The 21771-nt window shown below is 42.3% G+C and overlaps 1 protein-coding gene across 1 annotated transcript in view; it reads left to right on the top strand.

The window, feature by feature from the left end:
• Window positions 1–20034, top strand: part of FCRL5 (Fc receptor like 5) — a gene marked incomplete at its 5' end in the record, with an annotated part of 32459 nt that extends 12425 nt beyond the window's left edge. The window contains 9 exons of the mRNA XM_063105851.1: window positions 7434–7712; window positions 10756–11034; window positions 14419–14697; window positions 15161–15281; window positions 15918–15941; window positions 16928–17010; window positions 17202–17270; window positions 19829–19860; window positions 19945–20034. Of these exons, the coding sequence (XP_062961921.1) occupies window positions 7434–7712; window positions 10756–11034; window positions 14419–14697; window positions 15161–15281; window positions 15918–15941; window positions 16928–17010; window positions 17202–17270; window positions 19829–19860; window positions 19945–20034 (1256 nt within the window). The remainder of the gene's footprint in view (window positions 1–7433; window positions 7713–10755; window positions 11035–14418; window positions 14698–15160; window positions 15282–15917; window positions 15942–16927; window positions 17011–17201; window positions 17271–19828; window positions 19861–19944) is intronic.
• Window positions 20035–21771: the final 1737 nt, after the last annotated feature.

Raw genomic sequence — 21771 nt, 5'->3', positions numbered from 1 at the left:
TCTGGCTTTCTACCTCATTCAACCTAATCCCCTTCTTGGCTTCCTTCTCAATGAATGAGCTGTCTGTGGGCCTCAGTCCTCATTTAGCACTGGCCCAGCCAGATCCCTAAGATAGTTCATTAGACGTCCCAGCTTTTACCCAAATTTTCTCAAATTGTCTTTTCTTGCCCTATATGTTCAGTCCCCAAGCCAATTTTCTTAACTTGATGCATAGAAGAACCTTCTATTTCTCCACTCACACTTTCATATTAACTTAACTACAAGCAGGTTACATGGGCAAATGCTGGGCAAGACCTTAATTTCTCCAGAGAGTTCCTAAGCAGTTTGAACTCTCACAGTAGGTGCAGAGAGAGCTGAATGTGAACAAAAAGTAGGAAATGATTCCCTGGGAACCAGCTCCTCGGTTTTCTGGGGTTTTCTTAATTCCTTGTCTTCTAATCCATTAAAATAAGTGTCCTTTTATTGCATTATATTTTTAAAATTTTTGTTGAAGTATAACATACATTCAGAAAAGTGCACAAATCACACATGTATAACTCATGATTACCCATATAACCATCAAAAAGGTGTCATTTTAGGAGCAAAATTGCTCCTGTTTACACTTGGATGTTTGTTTAGCAGAGAGTGAAAGTCCAGTTTTCTTTTTAGAGAAGCCTAATGGTATGATAGAAAACTCTTGAAACCAGTGCATCTGACCATATTACATGATAAAAAAACAGAGGCCCCAGGTGTCTCCCGTGGGTGAGGATTTGTTGTAAGGCTATGCAAGCAGTTAAAAAAAAAAAAAAAAAAAAAACACAAGAAAAACAGCACAGCCGGATTCAGAGAAGAAGAACTAAGAGATCCCTGGGAATATGATGTATTTCCCAAAAACAAGTGATACTGACACCTGATAAGCTAGAATTCAGGTCTTCTGACCCACAGTTATAGCACACAACACAAGTAGAAGCTGCCATTACTCTCAACTTCCAGATGCACCAACTATTTTCTTTCAACTATGTTCTCCTGCCCCTATTGCCCCTGGTTCTCAGTGTTCTCCACTCTTGTTCCCTCTACCTCATGATTTCTGTTTACTCGAAGCTTCTGCTAATTCTGGAATCTACTGCCTTGGGTCTCTGGATACTGACTTCTTTCTCTGTATTTGAGCTTCTGCTCCAACAGCCAATGTTACATGGCTCACCACCAAAGCAGTGTTTCTGACTGGTCTAGTTGGGCAGCCTAGTCTCTAAGCCCCTCCAAGGCTGCTGGCAAGCCTATACATGGGTTCTCCTTAAACCAATTGCCCACACCTGCCCACCTCGAATTCAACAAATTATGGACAACATAGCAGGATCACATGGAATAACATGATACATAATGAACTATGTTTAAGAAAATACCTTTTTAGAGAAGAATATGCATGGCAGGGACCATCAGGTTTCCTAGAAAGAGCTGGTATATAGCACATGATAAACACCTTACTTGGGTTGTATGCTATAACTATATGTCAGAAGACCTGAATTCTAGCTCTGGGTATGAAAATAGCTAGTTCATGGTTTAAGCAAGACATTTAAACTTTCTTTGTAAGTTAGGTAGGACAATAATTAGGATCCCTTCTAGCCCCAGAATTCTATAATTTGAATTGGAACAGGAAGCCAGAGGCCAGAAATTTATAAGTCCAAAGAGAAAATGAAATGAGGAGAGACTGAAAAGCTCTTATCAAAGCCCATGGAAGACCACCACAGAAACCTGTGGGTGCTACAAAGCCAGGATCACAGAACAAAGGGAAAACAAGGGACAGCACCACCTTGACAGAGTCTCATCATCCATCAAAGGGAGAGTTAGCAGAGATAAGGTCTTTGGGAGCAGGAATTAGTGAGAGTGTGATTGTAACTGAAAGTGTGGTCTAGTAAGAATTTGTAAACTAGGAGAGTTGCCAGAGCAGTGGTCTTATCTTAAGTACACACGAGTTCATGTGAAGCTTACTACTACAGTCTTGGAACATATGTCTAAAGAAGCTCTTGCTCCCTGGTAGCTCTTGTTTTAGATCAAACACCCTAATCCTAACCCTAACCCAGTGGAAATCAAGAATGAGCAGAGGAAGATGTGCCCCCAATATAAATTGCTGAGTAAGGAGATTATCTAAGAAATTTAAATGTTCTGAGACCTTGACTCCAAAGTTAGAGCCCAATCTGTCTAGGAAAGCCCCCAGCCTTAGTGTATCTTCTGTCCCATTATCATGTTTTCTTTTCTTCTTGCATTTAGCAATATCTAAAACCTCTTTATTTCCTGCTTCTTGTTTGTCTCCTTCAATGGCAACAGAATATAGGCTTCATGAGAACAGAACCTCATCAGTCTTTATCTCTACTACATCCCTGCACCTACTCAGTGTTTGGTGTTGAGCAGGTCCTGAGTCAGCATTTCTAATTCAATGAACAAAATGTCTTTGGGCTTAGATGAAGAGAAGAGCAGGGAGAAAACACTGATCTTTGCAGCTGCTTATAATATCAACTGAACAGAAATAAATATAGTATAAATTAACAAACAAGTTGCCTGTGAGCTGAGAAGCTTCGCTGTGAGCCGAGCAAACTTTCTGGCAGAATAATCTGCTTTCTTTGAAGGAATGTGCCCCAAACAGAGGACACAGACAGATTTCATGGGAAAGTGTTTCAATAAATATACCTTTTAAATCTATCAACAGCCCTGGGATCACTGAAACACACATACACACAGAATTCTCAAGGAAATACCAGACCCTGAATACAACTTTATTCATTGAAGAATGAGTAATAAGCAAAAACGGTCCGATTTTGAGATCCATAGATGCATTTAAACTTATAAAGGGAGAGAAAGGAAACCCCTATACACAATACTTTTAAGAAGAATTTCTATAGAAAATAGAAAAAAAATAACCAATTATTTTTTAATTAATTAAAAAATTAGTTAAATTTTTTATCAATATAGGTATTATCAATATAATTAAAATATCAATACAATTAAAGAAAGTATGGACTCCAGAAAAAGAAAGCATAAAAGGAATGAAAAGAGGTCAAAGAAGAGATGATAAGATGATAAAAAGAGATTTTTAAAAATCTAGCAAAAGTGAGGAGGAAAAAACCAAAAAAATTAGCAAAGCTATTTTAGAAATAAGATCCAGACTTGAAGCAGTAATAATAGAATGGATATGTCTGAAAACTGTTAATAGAACAAAGAATCAGTTTGGAAAAATAACACATAATGCAAAGTAGAAAGACAGAAATAGAAGCAAAAAAAAATGATAACGTGAAGATCAGACAATGGAGACCACATGTGGATAATTAAATGTCTCTAAATTAGGAGACCAAACTAAAGAGAAAAATAAAACTCAACATGTAAAAAGAAAATTTTCCCAAGTAAAGAAAACTTGAATATGTAGATCAGAAGATATATCTAAAGGTTTTGAACTTCAGTGCCAACAGAGAGGTGCATGGTGTCCAGATTGGAACTTCCAAGAGAGGAATAAGAACGGAGAATTTTATGTAGATTCAAGAAGGCATTGTCAAAAATGCAGGGATTCAAAGAACTTAGTACCCACTAACCGTTCTTGAAAAATTACTTGACGGCAAAGTTCAGTATACCAAAATGTGAGTTAATATAAAGGACACATAACAAGGAAACTGTGTTTTGAAAAGTGAATACTGAATCTATATAGATTAGTGTATCACAATCTTCACTGCTCATTAAAATCACCTGAGAACTTATAAAAAGCCCTGTTACTAAGTCCCTCTCCAGATCAACTAAATTCAGTTTCTTAGATGGGTCCTCATAATCAACATTGTTACCATATCCTCAGGCAAGAATATTGTATCAACAGGGTTGAAAACCACTGATTTAAATATGCAAACAAAAGCTAATCAACTGTGAGAACTATGGTTACAGAATAGAAAGTAACTATTATAAATCTGAAAATGTAAAAAATATATGTAACTGTATTAGCCCGTTTTGTGTTCATTATAACAAAACACACAGAACTGGGTAATTACAAAGAAAAACAAAATTTATTGCTTACAGTTTCTGAGGCTGGGAAGTCCAAAGTCCATCTGGTGGTGACAGTGACCCAGGGATCTCACATTGCAAGATGGTGGAAGCAGAGAGAGCAAGAAAGACAGACTCTCCTCTTCTTTTAAAGCCCTCAGAACCACGCCCTTGACCACCATTTTTAATCCATTCGCTATGACATGGTCCTACAATCTAATCACCTCTTCAAGGCTCCACCTTTCAATTATGATAATAGGATTTCCCACCCTCTTCACAGTCACAGTGGGGGCTAAGATTCTAATACATAAACTTGGGGTACACAATTCAAGCTTCAGTGAGTTTTGGAGGGACATAATTCAGTCCACTATTTTCCACCCCTGGCCCCCCAAAACTCATGTCTTTTCACATGCAAATACATTCATTTCATCCCCAAAGTCTTAACTCGTTTCAACTCAAAAATCCAGAGTTCAAAGTCCCATCTGTGAAACCAATACAAGTTATCTACTTCCAAGATACAATGGTAGGACAAACATAGGGTACATATACCCATTCCAAAGAGGAGAAATAGGCCAAAAGAAAAGAGAAACAGGTACCAAACAAGTCCAAAACCCAGCAAGGCAGGCGAAAGATTCAGATAACTTGACTCCATGTTCAAAGCTGGTGAATCAGATAACTTGACTCCATGTTCAACGTCCTCTACACACTGGTGTGGGGGTTGGGTCCCCAAGTCCTCAGGCAGCTCCACTTCTATGGCTTTCCAGGTCTAAGGTGATGCTTTAACTCTCACAGGCTGGCACTTCACATTGGTAGTTCCACAGAACTGGGGTCTCCATGGTCATCCCGTCCTTACAGCTCCACTAGACATGGTGCTAACGGGGTTTCTCTGCTGCAACTCTGACCCCACATTTCCACTCAGCATTGCTCTAGTGAAGGTTGTCTGCGGTGACTCCACCCCTGTGATAGATCTCTTCCTGGGCCCCCAGACTTGTCCATACATCCTCTGAAATCAGGGTGGAGGCTCTCAAGCCTCCACAGCTCTAGCATTCTGCAAGCCTGCAGACCTAACACCACGTGGGTTCCGCCAAGGCTTCCAGCTTGTTTTTTCCAAAGCTGCACGTCCAGCCACAGCTGGAGCAGCCAAAGCACCTGGGGTGCTGGTACTGGCAGCAGCTTCTCCAGGTGGCCCTGGGCAGCAAACCTGTGGAGGGTGCCTCGGGCCTATTCCCCAAGACTATTCTGTCTCCCTAGTCCTCTGGGCCTGAAATAGAAGGGTTGGTCCCAGAGGCTTTTGCAATGCCTTCAGGGCTTTTTTCCCCTTTTCCTGATAATCCCTTTCTTTTGTGTCAATCTTCTCAGTACCATTGAATTTTTCTTCTGAAAATGCTCTCTGCTTCTCTACCACATGGCCAGGCTGCAAATTTTCCAAATCTTTACACTCTGCTTCCCTTTTAAATCCTGGCTTTATGTCATGCTTTTGCCGCCATAACTCAAAGTAGGCTGTTGCAAGTAGCCATACAGCTTTCTTAATGCTTTACTGCTTAGAAATTTCTTCCACCAGATACTCTGGTTCACAACTTCTAAGTTCCAACTTCCCCAAAGTCCTACGGCATGGACACAGTGCAGCCAAATTCCTTGCCAGTTCACAGCAAGGGTGATTTTTGCCTCAGTTTCCAATGAAGTTCTTATTTCTATCCGACACCTCCTTAGAATGGTCTTTATAGTCCATATTTCTGTCAGCATTCCACTTGCCACCACGTAACCATTCTCTTAGATATTCCAAAATTTCCCTGGTCTTTTTGTCTTCTTCTGAGTCCTCCAAACTATTCCAAACCTTTGCCTAACACCCAGTTCCAAAGCCACATCCACATTTTCAAGTACTTGTTATAAGCAACACCCCACTTCTCTGGTACCAATTTCCTGTATTAGTCTGTTTTGTGTTGCTACACATGGAGCTGGGTAATGAGAAAGAAGAACGAAATTTATCACTTACAGTTTGTAAGGCTGGGAAGTCCAAAGTCCACCTGGTGGTGGTGACTGTGACCCAGGGATCTCACATTGCAAGCAGAGAGAGAGCAGAGATAGTGAGAAAGACAGACTCTCCTCTTCTCTTAAGGCCCTCAGAACCATGCCCTTGACCACCATTTTTAATCCATTCACTATGGCATGATCCTACAATCCAATCACCTATTTAAGGCTCCACCTTTCAATTACCATAATAGGATTTCCCACCCTCTTAACAGTCACAGTGCGGGCTAAGATTCTAATACATAAACTTGGGGGACACAATTCAAGCTTCAGTGAGTTTGGGGTGGACATAATTCAGTCCACAAGAAATATCAGTTGGTTAGATGGAGGAGAGGAAGTAAAAGTATAATTATTTTCTTGTGAGTATCATTACCTCATAGCAGGAAATAAACAAGAATTGACCTGACAGTTTTTAAAAATTAAGGTCAGATTTCAAAATTTCCATTTTGTAAATCATTTCTGAATACTTTGCAGACAGTAACTCATCATTAATGGTTTATACTTTACTAAAATTCTGTGGAAAAACAACTAGTAGGGTCACATAGGATAAAATGAGTGAATTGTTCAGGTGAAACAACTATAAATATTAAGACTGGAATCAGAGAATAAATAATAAAATTAAACTTCTGCACTGATGCAACCATAACTGTTCAGGGAGTAGGAAAACAGAAATTCTTACTATTAGTACAAGCATCAACTGGTCTAACCTTTCTGAAGAACAATTTGGCATTATGTATCATTATTTAAATTTTTCATGTACTTCATCCCAGAAATTCCATTCTAAAAAGCTATCCTAAGAAATGCATGCACAACTGTACAATGATATGTGTACAGGATTATTTAATACAGCATTATTTGAAATTTTAAAAACAACAACCTAAACACCTATTAATGGGGAATTGCTTAAATGGATTATGGTAAATCCATACAATGGAATACTTTGTAGTTGTTAAAAATAATCGGGTAATATCCAAAATCATCAAATTGTAAATTTTAAAAAGTTTCACTGTATTGTGTGTAAATAATGTATCGATGAAGTTGATCTTTTAAAGTGAATGATGTGGACCTTTAAATAATAACATAGAGAGATGCCCATGATATGTTGCTAAGAAAAAAAGCAGCAAGTTGTAGACCAGTATGAACATTGTCATCCCATGCATGTGTGTTTCTTAAGTGTTCACATATGTGTTGGTATGAGTGAGTGTGCTTATACATGGAAAAGATCTGGAAAGTATCACCAGATACTCAGTAGAGATAATCTCTGGAAAATGAAAATAAAGGAAGCAGCAGAACTTTCAATTTTTACTTTATATAATTCTTCAAAGATTGATTTTTATTTAAATAAGGAGCTATTTTTAATTTAAAAATAAAAATAAAGATACTGGTGTCAACTAACTCATTTTCTCCCTCAGTTCCAGTGTCTCGCCCTGTCCTCACCCTCAGGGCTCCCAGGACCCAGGCTGTGGTGGGGGACATGGTGGAACTTCATTGTGAGGCCCTGAGGGGCACTCCCCCGATCCTGTACCACTTTTATCATGAAGATGTCACCCTGGGGAACAGCTCAGCCCCATCTGGGGGAGGTGTGTCCTTCAGCATCTCCCTGACCACAGAACATTCTGGAAGCTACTCCTGTGATGCCAACAATGGCCGGAGGACCCAATGCAGTGACACAGTGTCACTCAGTGTCATGAGTAAGTTGACCTTTCCAACTTGCAGCACAAGGGACATCAAGACCATCTCCCCCACCTTCCCCAGTATCCAAGATTAGAGCTACAGTTTCCACAGAGCCACTTGCTGTGTGACATCATGGTAGGCCTGCTGCCTACAAAGGCTTGATCTGGGAGTTTGGGATTCTACATGTTCAGGAGCTTGCACCTTCCCTTTGCTTGCTGTACCTTTCCTGGTAGCAGCACTCTTCAGACGTTATAACCAAAACTCCCCTAACCTGGGGGTAAAGCCTTTTCCAAAATACAAACTATATCTGGGTCAACAGTGATCAGTAAGAGAGGAAATTATGAAGTTCAGTGTGTCTCACCTCAGAAGAGATTTAGTTGTGGTTTCTCTCTCGGTCAGTTAATAAAAAGACCAACACATTCTCTTACTGGCTCACAAATTTCTCTCTGGCTTCTTCTGCCCCTGACCCAAAGCGGCTTGAGTTCCCACTCAGGACCCTTGCTAGAGGACGTCCCAACATCATTCTCCTGCCTTCTTATATGTCCTTGTTCCATTCAGCAATATCACTGCCTCTCACATGTCCCTGCCATGTGCTGACCTCTTGATCACGCCCACTTTCAATGAAGGCTTTGGCGCTTCACTCACAGTCTTCCTCTTCACCCACATTCTACCATCATTTCATGACTCTAATGTCTATGTATGACCCACTCAACACCATGGCCTGTTCTCTTTATATCAGTCACCCACTCCCACATACACACACTGCTTCTTCACCAAAATAACAATTTTAAGCACCCGTTCGAACACAACCTCCTGTCCTCTTAGTTTCAACTCCAGCTTTCACCATTGTTCTCCGATCTCAACAGAACACCCAGCTCATTAACACCTCTGTTCTCTCCTTAATCCATCAGACAATAACACCCTCAATTCCCACCACCAAACTGAGTATCTGTCTCTGTATCCATCAATCATCCCTTCTCTAAGGTGTGGAGGAGAGGACTCTGCCCTCTATGTCAAGTGAACATCTCCATCTGATCTCTAGATTCCACTCTTTCATGCATTCCCAGAAGCTTTATGCAACCAATTATCCTTTTCACTTTTATGGCTCCCAACACCTCCCTCTCTATAGGACCCTTCCCATTGGCATTTAACATGCTACGTGTCTCCCATATCTAAGAAAATCCTCACTTGATCTCACTTATGCATCCACCCACTGCTGCATCATGAATAAACTTCCAGAAATGAGTCAGCTGCCCAGGTTATCTCCATTCTTTTATTACCCACTAGGTTCTAATCCACTAGGTTCTTCTGACCTCGCCACCAGAATCATTCTCACAAAGGTCACCGATGACTTCCATGGCTGTAAATCCAAAGGCCATCTTCCAATCCTCATCTTACTTGATATCTCGGAAGTATTCCATATTGTTTACCATTTCTTCCTTCTTGAAACCCTCCCTTCCTTGGCTTCTATGACTCCACCCTCTCTGGTCCCTTGTTTCTCTTTGGCCACTGTCTCTTGGTCTTCTTTACTGGCTCCTCCTTTTACAGACAACTTTTAAGTGTTGGCCTATTCCGGAGCTTTGACCTGTGCCCTCTTCTCTTATCTATATTTTTCCACTGAGTGATCCTGAGTATGTTATCCATAAATGGCCTCATCGTCCATAAATGATTCCTAAACTTCTATCTCTGAAGGAGACCTCCCACTTCAACACCTGCATGTGCCATATCTCCACTCAAATATCTCAAAAATTCATCAACTTGAACATCTCTAAAACTGAACTCCTGACATTCCTCTCAGACCTGTTCCTCTTCCAAGGATTCCTACCTCTGCGAAAGACACCTCTTTCCATCCAAATGCCCAAGGCAGAAACCCAGGAGTCTTTCTTGACATTCTCTCCCTCACCTCTCACAGCCAGTTAATCACAATTCCCATTGACTTTACTTCTTAAATATTTCTTGGATCTCTTTCTATCTCTACTGCGATGATCCCAGTCCAATCCACCATCATTTCAGTGACTGCAGTGCTAACTACCCCTCCATTCCACTTCTGCCCTGCTAGTTTATTTTCCACACTGAGGTCAGAATGGTCTTTTAAAGGGACAGATTTGATCACTTCACATCCCTGCATAGATGACTTATAGACTTTCCATTGCTCTGTGAAGAAAGATCAAAATCCTTAGCATACCTTATAAAGCCCTGCCTTGCTCTCCAGCCTCCTATTTCACAGCACTCTTCAGAACCTTTTGTTAATGCTGCTGCCACCTTGCTTTAATAACTCAAATGTGCCAACCTTCTTCCCAACTCAGGGCCTTTGCACATGCTGTCTGCATGCCTAGTACACTCTACACCTCCCTCTTTACCTGGTTAATTTCAAATGTCAGTGTTTTCTGACTAACCCATACTAAGTCAGGTATCAGTATTATACATCTAATAGCACTCTTTCCTTTACTTTGTATGAATTACCAATGTTTTAATTCTATATTTGTATTTTTGTTTAATTGCTGCCTATCATCCCTTCTAGACTGTAGGATCTATGAGAGAAGGGATTATGTCTTTCTTACCATTGTATCCCCAGCATATAGTACAGCTCATGGGACTTACTGATTTCTCAATTAATTTTTAATGAACTAATATAAGGATGAGCAAGTAAACTGATGGATACTAACTATCTTGTGCGCCTCATTTCTGACGCAGCCCAGGCTCAATTAAATCCCTGTCTACATAAGCAAAGTTCTCTCCTTGCTCCTCATTTTCTACTGAACTGATTTCTCTTTTTCCCCAATTGTCCTTTGACTTCTCAAATGCCCAAGTTTCAGCTTCATTTTTGTTTTCAGATTCCTCAGTACATCTGAGTTTGTATATCCAAGTACTCCAGACTGTGTATAGCACTACGCAAACATTATTTTTCCTTGAGATCTGAAGAAATTACAGCTGAGTTCTGAGTAATGTCACAAGGTCATTAAAAACTGAGAAAAGAATTTTCTCACTTGAAAAGTCTTTAGCATGGAGGAATGTATTTAAACAGATGAAGCTAATGGTTCACTGTTTTTTCTTCCTCAGTTCCAGTGTCTCACCCTATCCTCACCCTCAGAGCCCCCAGGGCTAAGGCTGTGGTTGGGGACATGGTGGAGCTTCACTGTGAGGTCCTGAGGGGCTCTCCTCCAATCTTGTACCAGTTTTATCGTGAGGATGTCACCCTGGGGAGCAGCTCGGCCCCCTCTGGAGGAGGAGCATCCTTTAACCTCTCCCTGACCACAGAACACTCTGGAAACTACTCTTGTGAGGCTGACAATGGCTTGGGGGCTCAGCGTAGTAAGGTGGAGACTCTCAAAGTCACAGGTGAGTTGGCCCTTCTCTCCCCAGCAGCTGGAAATGGAGCTACCGTGCTTGTCAGGACTATTTGCTGGTACGACATCCCAGCGTACATCCTGCCTACAGAAACTCCATCTGAAAGTCTGGAATCCTTCCTGTGATATGATTTCAAGAACAAGGGCTTCCCCAGCAGCACAGTTCAAGCAGTACTCTTGAATGTGATCAAAATTCCCTACTAAAAATGCAAAGAAAACTTTTTAGAACATAGACTGTATTCAGATCTGAAATTACGATACAAAAGACAACCAAAGATTTCTGAGTGTGGGTTTCTCTGCCTCCAGAAAGATTAGGCCATTCTTCATCCGGGCTCTTCTGTCACTGACTCCCATCAAGCCACTACTTTCGAGCTTCTTTCATTACCAGGGATATAAATCTTCCTCACATCTCCACATTAAAATCCTGTGTTAACATTAGCTATGTGCACAACCTTTCAGGAGAGGCACCCAGTGATCCTTAAAGCAAGGGACCAGGGCAGGGAAGGGAAAGCAGGGTGATATAAAATGGAAATGACCACCCACCAATCAAATTCCTTCATTCTCTAAGTTGTCCTTTGACCTCTTCCATTAAGTATAATAACCAAAGGAAAACTGCTTCTTGTGAGCTTTGAATATGTTTGGTGATGACCCCCAATAAATCAAACCTCTAAACTCCTGTTTAGAGAAATCAAGGGTATAGCAAAAGTATGCTAAGCGCTGTTGAGATGAATGTTCTAGACTTGGTTCCAAGGTTAAATGGCTGTATGACCTTGGCCAACCATTTTTCCTGTTGACCTCAAGTTCCTCACCAGTAAACTGGGAAAATAACACTAGATAGAAATCATGGTCATCCCCTGCCCAAGAATTCTATAATCTTGGTGGACAGGGAAGGTGGAGTATACACACTCAAAGGTTCCTGGAAGGAGACAAGGAGTGCAAAAGGAGAAGCAGGTTGTTCTAGCTCCTGGGATATATCCCAGAGAAACAGGAGACCATGCAATGGTATGCAAACACCCTCTGAGTTATATACAGCAAAACTGACTGAAACTCTTAGTCTCTCTTAGCTGGGTCCCTGGGTATCACAAGGAATAGAGAAAAAGTTAGATGAGCAGCCTGATTTGGGAACACTAGCCCAGGATACAGCCTCTCATCAAGGTGGCCGGTGCAGCCATTTCTCTGGCATCCAGGAGGTGACTTGATTTCAGATTTGTTTTTTCCCATTCAATCAGCTCATTCTTCTTCCCCCACCAGCAGCACTTGCCTCAGCCAATTTTCCTCTGAGATTTACAGGGACTCTTGCCACATGGTTCATACACTTGCCTCTTAGATCCACCACCCAGGTGTGTACCCTAACTGAGTGCTGCTCCCTCTCTCCTCACAACACAGTAAACCAGCACATTATACCTCCTGCACTCTGTACTCATGATTTTTATGATTTTTTGCTCATCCCCATGCCCTTGTTCCTATGATTCCCTCATACAAATGCATGTTATTAATGCTGCTGCTGCTATCACAGCTAAAAGGCTTCTTGCCCAGCCTGGATGAATTGTGTTTTAGTCCTGGAATTAGGACACAGATCATGGATAAACTGCCAGAAGAAAGGAATATTTCTCATTACTATTGTCACCAACATCATTAACATCCACACTCACTGAGCCCTCACTATGTGCCAAGTCCTGTGCTTACTGCTTACCAAGCGATATCTCATTTAATCATTAAGATATACCTGTGAGGCAAAGAAATGGCAAATGTTTGAGGAGACAGATATGCTAATTACCATGACTTGATCATGACACATTGTATACATAATCCAAATATCACATGTACAATTATTATGTGTCAATTAAAAAAATAATAAAATTTTTAAAAATTGCTAAAAGAGTAGATTTTAAATGTTCTCATCACAAAAAATGATGTGTGTGAGGTGATAAGTATATTAATTCATTTGATTTAATCATTCCACAATGTATACAAATATCAAAATATCACTTTGTACACCATGAATATATGTAATTTTTGTCAATTATTCCTAATACAATAAAAGTTAAAAAATATTTTTAAAAAGATGAACCTATGAGGATAAAAATGATTTCATTTTTATCCACAATTTGCCTGAGAGGAAACTGAAGTTTGGTGAGATAAAGTAGCTTACACACACAGCTAGCAATGGTCAAGCCAGGTTGCAGCCTACCCAGCTCTCAATGTTAGTCTACGTTAAGACACTTCTTCAGCCTTTGTGGCCACATTTTAATACAACTTTTGAGTATTTAATAATTTGTTGTTTTGAAAGAATACATAACTCTTTTTTTTTTTTTTTTTAAAGATGACCGGTAAGGGGATCTTAACCCTTGACTTGGTGTTGTCAGCACCACGCTCAGCCAGTGAGCGAACCGGCCATCCATATATGGGATCCGAACCCAGGGCCTTGGTGTTATCAGCACCGCACTCTCCCGAGTGAGCCACGGGCCGGCCCCAGAATACATAACTCTTCATGATAAAACATTCAAATGATACAAAAGGGACAATATTGAAAAGTAAAGGTCTGTGTCTACCTGCTCCCACACACTTTCATATCCACACACTCCCCAGACATAACCACTATTAACCATTTCATGGGTATTCTTCCAGAAATATTCTATAAACATAAAGGTATAGAATTTTTTTTACAAAAAAAGAAGTGTATTACACATATAGTTATGCAAATTGCATTTTCTACTTAAAAATACATCTTGAGTTTAGTTTAAAAAACACATCTTGAATATCTTTGGCATTTCATTGCCCAGTCCACTAGGTTGTCTCTAGTTTTTAGCTACTATGTAAATACTACAGTAGAAATCCTTGTACAGATATTTTGGCATACCTTATGTCAGTATTCCTAAAGGAGATGATCCTAGAAGTAGATTTGCTGGGTCAAAGTTTATGTGTATTTTAAATTTGGTAGATATTGCCAAATTGCCACTCAAGCAAGTGTCTTAAATGTGTGTTCCCACATAGGACATATTAAGGTACCCATTTATCCACAATTTCATCAGTATTACCAATCTATTTAAGTTTACCAGTCTGGTGGACAGGAAAAAGAATTGTATCTTATGGTTGTTTTTATTTGTAAATATTTAATTAGTAATGGAGATGAGAATCTTCTTATTTGGCTATTTGAAGTTTTCAGTGATTCATGCTCTTTCCACACTTTTCTATTGGCTATGTTTGCACATTGAAAGCTGTTCGTAGAACAAGGTAATTAGCTTTCTCTACCACATACATTTCGATCTATTTTCCAAGACTGAGATCTGACTTTTTCCATTTGTTTATGATACTTTTTGGTTTTTACAAGTATGCTAGAAGCAGAAACTATTGTGAGCTTTTTGTTTTCCTTCAGTTCCAGTGTCTCGCCCCGTCCTCACCCTCAGGGCCTTTCGGACCCAGGCTGTGGTGGGGGACGTGGTGGAGCTTCACTGTGAGGCCCTGAGAGGCTCTCCCCCAATCCTGTACCGGTTTTATCATGAGGATGTCATCCTGGGGAGCAGCTCGGCCCCTTTTGGAGGAAGAGCATCCTTCAACTTCTCTCTGACTACAGAACATTCTGGAAACTACTCCTGTGAGGCTGACAATGGCCTGGGGACCCAGTGCAGTGAGGTGGTAACACTTTCTATTACAGGTAAGTCTCTGATGTCCAGGCCTCAGATGTGAACAAAATATTTCCTCCAAGGACACTCTGATAATCCTCATGAGACTTGGCCAGGACAGTGCTTCTCAGGAACAAGTACACAAAGCTGGTAGCTCTCTAAATTTTTCTGAACTGTTGCTGAAGTGATCGTACTTTGAAGGGTGGAGGGTTGGACAAAGAGCCTCACTGAATTAGGTGCTCATCCGCTGGCTGCCTCTCCTCTCACTGCCGACCCTCCGTCCTGGCCCCCCAACCCTTGCCTCAGATGCAGAGATGAGCTTCCTCACAAGGAGAGGAGCCATTTCCTGTGCCACATCAGCCCCTGTGTAGCCTCAGGCATCCTGGTTGTCTAGGTTCATCCTCTCTCCCAGGCCCAGGCATCAGCTCCAGGGGTTGGGGCAGTTCAAGACCACAAGGCCTCTCCCTCTGGCTCATGCTCAGGGTCTCCCCTCAGGGCTGACTGGGAACAGAAGTGGTCCTATAGCCACTGGAGTCACCGGGGGGCTGCTCAGCGTGGTGAGCCTTGTTACTGGGGCACTGCTGCTGTATTGCTGGCTCTCAAGAAAAGCAGGTGGGTACCTCCCTGAGAGTACTTCTACCGGAGCTCAAGCCCTTCTTGCTCCTATTCCCTCAGGCTCATGCTGACTCTGTAGCCACCCCCACAGTCTCTCAATATCTCCTCCTCTCCTGTCCACAATCCTTCACATTTCCCTCTGGATCCCCCAGAATTCCTCCTTACCAAATGTGAGGTTCCTATTGGGGTAGAAGATGCCTTGAGAGATGTAGTTTATCCAGCATCATAAACTGCAGTGTATCTGCCTCTCTACCCTTAGAAAACTCCCAAGGAATAGGAAGAGGAGGAGAAAAACAGAAATAGCAGTGAAAACAGAAATTAAATAGGATTTGGTAACTTACTGATTTTTTTTAATGTACAGTATTTTTATAGCTGATCAAGTCTATTTTCCTACCCACAGCTGTTGATTATCATTTTTAAAAGCTCCAGGTTAAAAGACTATGGATTGTGGACCCCCTCTTTCATATTAAAATTATATCCCGCTGGAGGCCAGAGTCAGTAGCTTTTGCCTAGTCTGCTCCCTTCCTTGGGCATAGCAAAGAAAAATTCAAACTTCAGTGTCAGCAACCCCTGACAGTTTCTAGGGAAGGTCTTCTTTATCCAAATCCAACGCCCTTCTACTTTCCTTTTCAGAGAGAAGGCTTGCCTCTGACCTCTCCAGGTAAGACCAGGGCTGTATTCCTTTGTGGTGAATGAAATGCCCACAGAGTAGAAAAAATGGAATTGAATCTGATTATTACTAAGAGCACAGTTTCTGCTGCATGTTGTTGTATCCACTTCATGTTGCCACCACCCTTGAGATATCTCAAGACAATTCCCAGGACCCTCTCACTCACCACCTTACCTGTTCAGGCCCTCTTTTTACATCAAGTGTGCGTTGCTTTTTATTTATTAACTCACATCCTTCTACCATTGTTGACTTGGTTTTCTGAGTGTCTGCTATGACCACTGAATCCATCTATATTTTAAGACTATCTGAGCTTAATCAGCCTGGGAAGCTCTGGATATGGCCAACCAAATCAACACCTGTTGTACTGACAGCCAAGAAGATGGACCTATATTACTTGGCCTCCCAGAGAGGTCATTCTGCCAGTAGGAAGGTGGTGCCTTTGAAGAAGGGGCCACCATATTGGATCCCAAAGATTGACTTTAGGAACTGCACCATGGCTCACAAACTATCCCTGGGCAAACCCACAGTAGCAGTATCTAAACCATTAAGAGTTCCTCTGAGCCTTTCTCATTCCTGATTTTCTCTGAGACTCTGGTCTCTCTGAGAGTGGAGGCTTTGGAGCTGGGTTTGAATATTGGCTCTTCCCCTTTCTGGTTACATGGTCTTGGTAAGTCACTTTACCTTATGGAACCTCCGTTTTTCTTCATCTATAAAATGGGGATAAATAGAACTAACAATATTGTGATAAGCATTAACACAATGCCTGTTACATACCAGGTGGCCATAAAGCCCAGAAACATAGATAATATTAATTTATCACGGTTCATAATGTAATATTCATAAACCATTTTTTATGTACTTGTCTTTGTTTCCAGGCTTGGCAGCCACCCTGTAGCAAAAACTCACTAACTGGGAGTGATCATTAGAGCTATTTTGTCAAGATTTCTGGGAAATATCAATATTTCTGTGTCTCATAGGAGCCCTTCAAACTCTGACCCCCAAGAACCCACCTACCACAATGTACCAGCCTGGATAGAACTGCAACCAGTGTACAGCAATGGTGAGGTCCCAGCACCCTCCATTTTGGCAGGGGCCATGGGGTTGGTGAAGGAAGGGGGCGGGGGCAGGAGATGAGAAGGGACTACCTTCCTGGAGCGCTAGTCCTTCCAGAGAACAAACTCTGGAGGAGGAAGTAGCTTAGACAAGAGGCAAGAACGTTAGTGTCCTCTGAAACTCCAACTTCTTTCTAAGTAAATCCTAGAGGAGGAGACGTGGTTTACTCAGAAGTATGGAGCAGCCAAGGAGAAAACAAGTATGCAGGTAAGACCTGAGGAAGTTTCTGTTCTGGCCAACCCTCTGCTTTGACAGCCTATTGCTGTGCAGCTCAGGCTCCACCCCCTCAGCAGGTCTGGGCCAACTGGGCACGGAACCATCCGTCACGCTGGGTCACTGTGCTTCTTAACCAGTGCCTACACTGCTTGGGGTCAACCCAAGCTCACTATGCAGTGCTGCTTTCTCCATTCTCTACAGATGGCCTCAGTATAACCTGAGTCACAAAACCATCATGTGGGTAGTCGCTTAACTCAGAGCTTCAGTGTCCCCATCCTACTGCCTTAATTCTGGCTACTACAACTGAATACCACAGACTGGGAGGCTTAAAGAGCAAACACTTATTTCTCATAGTTCTGAGGCTGAAAGTCCAACATCAAGGTCCCAGCATGGTCAGGTTCTTGGAAAGAGCCCTCATCCTGGTTTGCAGACATATGCTTTCTTGCTGTATCTTCACATGGCAGAGAAAGAGATCATCTCTCTATGTCTCATCTTATAAGGGCACTAATCCCTTCCTGATCTAACTATCTCCCAAAGGCCCCACCTCCAAATACCATCACATTGGTGACTAGGGTTTTAACAAATGAATTTGGAGAGGGACTCAAATATTCAGTCCATAGCACCTATCTGCCTGTATTAGTTTTCTGTTGCTGCTGTGACAAATTACCACAAACTTGGTGGGATTGAACAATATGAACTTATTGTCTTACAGCTCTGTAGGTCAGCAGTCTGACCTGGTCTTATTGGGCTAAAACTAGGGTGTTGGCAGGGCTACATTCCTTTCTGGAGGCTCTAGGGGTGAATGTGTTTCTTGCCTGTTCTAGCTGATAGAGAACTCCCACTCTTCTTGCCTCATGCCCCCTTCTCCATCTTCAAAGTCAGCAAAATTGTGTCTCTCTAGCTGTCTTCCATAGTCAGGTCTCCTGACTACAGCTGGGAAAAGTTCTTCAATTTTAAGGATTCATACGATTATATTGAGCAAACCTATATAATCCAGAATAATCTCATTAGCTCATTCTGTAATCTTAATCACATTTGAAAAGTCCTCTTTTCCATCTAAAGAATATATTCACAGGTTGCAGGGATTAGGACATGGACATCTGTGGGGGGACATTATTCTGGTTACCACACTATCTCATAGGGTTATTGCAAGGATTCGATGAGAAAACACATGAAAATGCTGTTACAACAGCAGTGTCAAGCAGCTATTACAATGTGTATGTGGGTCGTCTGGCTGTGGCACAAGTCCTTACTCACGGTAGGTGGTTTGCAGTGAGAGAATCCCAGTGTGGCTTCCTCCTGCTAGGAGCAGGACAGGGGAGCAAGGCCCTTTGGGGCAGGCTTTTCTTTCTAACTCTGCTTTATCAAAAGTGCTGTGTGATTTTAACCAGTGTGCTTCCCTCTCTGCTTTTCCAATTTCTCTTGTGTAAAGTCAAGTGAATTGTGTTTGTACTCCATTCTTGGTCTTATTGCACCCCTCTAACACATGAACTCATTCATACTTACGACCCTCTTTGACAGAAATGCTGTTATTAGCCCCATTTTACAGATAAGGAAACTGAGGCATAGAGACCTTAAATGACTTGCTTGAAGTCATATAGCTAGTAAATCATCAAACAGTCTGGGTCCAGAATTCAAGATCTGGACTAAACTCTGCTTCTCAGTGCAATTCCAGGGAGCCTTGGTGCTCTTTCCAATCCAAAAGGAAAGAGCCCTGTCTGAAGAATGTCATGTTTAACTCCAGTTTGAAAATAATATAACAATAATAATTTCTAATATCTATCATGTGTTGAGCAGTTCTTATGTACTAGGTATAATTCTAAATGCTATAAATAAATAAATACACTATATTTATATGTATAGCCCTTATAATTGTACACATAGCATATACATATAGAACTGTAGCATATGTACATATGATAAAGAGAGAGAGAAAGAGAACATATTTATAGCACTCAGAACTGTACTGGCACATAGCAACTGCTCAGCATGTGATAGATAGAAATTATACATACATACACACAAAAAAATCTCATATAACTTTACAATAACCCTAAAGGCAGATGATATTATTATTCCATAATAATAATATTATTCCATTATTATTGTCATATAGATGAGGCAACTGAGGCAGGCACTGCTGAATGACTTGCCCAGGGCCACAGAGGCGGCAAGGCAGATCCAGGGCTTGGTTTGACACGTCTGGATCCAGAGTCTGCTCTCTAAAACACGCTCCAAGCCACACCGCCTCTCCATAATACATAATATAATTCTATGGTCAAAGAACTAACACGATAAAAGTCAGTTTCTTTCTTTGGAGAGCCCCTGGGCAGCTCAGCATGGGGAACAAAGTGCCAGGTGATGTTGAGGAGAAGGGTCATCAGGGCTGGGAGGCCAAGAGTCTTAGGAAGGGAGCAGCTGCAGGGCAAGGAGAGGACAAGGAGGGGAGAGAGGGCCCTAAGGAGACTCTGGGCCAGCCTAACAGCTCAGGTGCAGGGAGCGCGCCCAAGTGCGCCTTCCCCAGCTGAACGCTTCCCTTCCTTCCACAGCAGCCTCTGCTCCAGCACTTCTCAGGCACCAGGTGAGTCTCATGACCTCATGCTCCCGCCACCCCACCCTCCGTAGGCCCTCCAGCTCTGCCCTCACCTGTGCTCTTTCCCCTCAGGGCTCCACTGTCATCTACTCCCAGGTGAAGGTGGCATCAGCCCCAGCCTCCGGGACCCAGCTCTTGGCCCCCTCGGCTCCTCACAGATGAGTCCATACATCCCCCTGACTGCTGTCTCTACCTCAGCATCCCAACATTCTCCTTGGGGGAGAAGGAGCAAAGAAGTGGAAGATTTACACTGCCCCAGCCCGCGTCTGGTGGCCTTGTGCGAAGTGCCATGCCCTCAGTCTGGCCAGAATGCAGAGCCCTGCTGCATGAACTTCCTGTTTCCTAGGTTACAGACTTGCCCTAGCAGGATTTTTATCTAATGACACATTGCTTCCAACCCAGGGCCCATCATGTCTCCTGGCTTCCTTAGTGGATTTCAGTTTTGGTCACTATTCTGAGTCCACCCACCATACCTCAATTTGGGCTGCTCCTGAGCTCCAACACGGAGGTCCTGCTCTCAATGGGTGCATTTCCCAACTGCCATCAGCCTGATGGGGCTACTGCATGCTCTGCCAAGTGGGACAGCACACGTCTCATGGACACCAGGTTTGTTATGGTCCTTCCTTCCCACAGTGGGACTGCACTCACACTGCTCCGCCTGTCTGAAACTCTGTCGGGACCTGACAGGAAGATAACTTCTGTCCTGCTCATGTGCCAATATCTAATTGCCTAAGTAAGTGGATTTCACACCCCAGGTCCCAGGTCCTTCCCATCCTGCCAGAAGTAATCCAGCCAGCAAAGTCAAGGCCAGGAGGAACAATGAAATTTGCAGTCACAATGGTTAACGCTGGGAGACAACTTAGAGTTTGTTAGGCAAACTCTCTAACTTTGTAGTTGGAAATTGAGAACCAGAGAGAAGTAACTAGCTGAAAAATCATACAACCAGCTCATGGCAAAGCCCATGCTAAAGTAAACCCAGAACCCCTGACACCCAGGGCAGTGTTCTTTCCTCTACATTGCTCCTCTCTTACAGAGACTTACGCATTTCTGTTTTCCCAAGAAGGGTGAGGGGCCTTTAAAAGCAAATCCCAAGTCCAGTTCACATATGTGTAGAGCCCAGCATGGGGCCTGGAATATAGTTGATGCTCAACAAATGGTTGTCAAAATGAATGTCAGTTAAGTCCCCCTGATGAATATGCATCACCTCCACATATTCATCTGTATCCTTACCTACCCTCTCATAATCCAAGGAAATTCAACACATGTCTGTGGATCTTGGGGTTTTTTTAGGATACCAATCAAATAATTTCTACCAGGTCCACCTGTCAGTCTGAGGTGAATATTGTATCTTGTTCGAAACATGCATGACCTGCAGGTATCTGAAACACAAGAGAGAACCTGATCAGCTGTCTCCCACAAAACTTGCTCCCCCTCCTGTGTTTTCTCCCTTCCTTCCCTCTCTCCCTCCTTCCTTCCTTTCTTCCTTCCTTTCCTTTTTCCTTCTTTTTTTTAGTTAAAGGTATCACTCTCTCCCCAGTCACCCCAGGCAGAAGATGCATAGTCATCTCAAAGTGTCTATACTGAATTGATCACTCAGGACAATCCAGTCTACTTTTTATCCTAAATATCTCTCAAATCATGTTCTCTCTTCAGTCCCCACTGCCACTGCCTTAGCACAGGCCCTTGTCACCCTATCACCAAGACTACTGTAGTAACCTCATAACTGGCATCCCTGCCTCCAGGCTCTCTGCCCCCATAACCATCCCCAGCAGATTCCCTAGTATGATCTTTCTAAAACCCAACTCTATTTATTCCTCTGCTTGAAATCCTTCATTTCCCAGACAGTCCAGACTCTACTATGGGGCACAATGCTCCTCATGATTTAGCTCCAACCTACAT

Source organism: Cynocephalus volans, chromosome 8 (assembly GCF_027409185.1).
Source record: "Cynocephalus volans isolate mCynVol1 chromosome 8, mCynVol1.pri, whole genome shotgun sequence".
Taxonomy (NCBI): Eukaryota; Metazoa; Chordata; class Mammalia; order Dermoptera; family Cynocephalidae; genus Cynocephalus; species Cynocephalus volans.
Note: the sequence above shows the minus strand (reverse complement) of the source record. Positions and strands in the feature narration are given on the sequence as shown.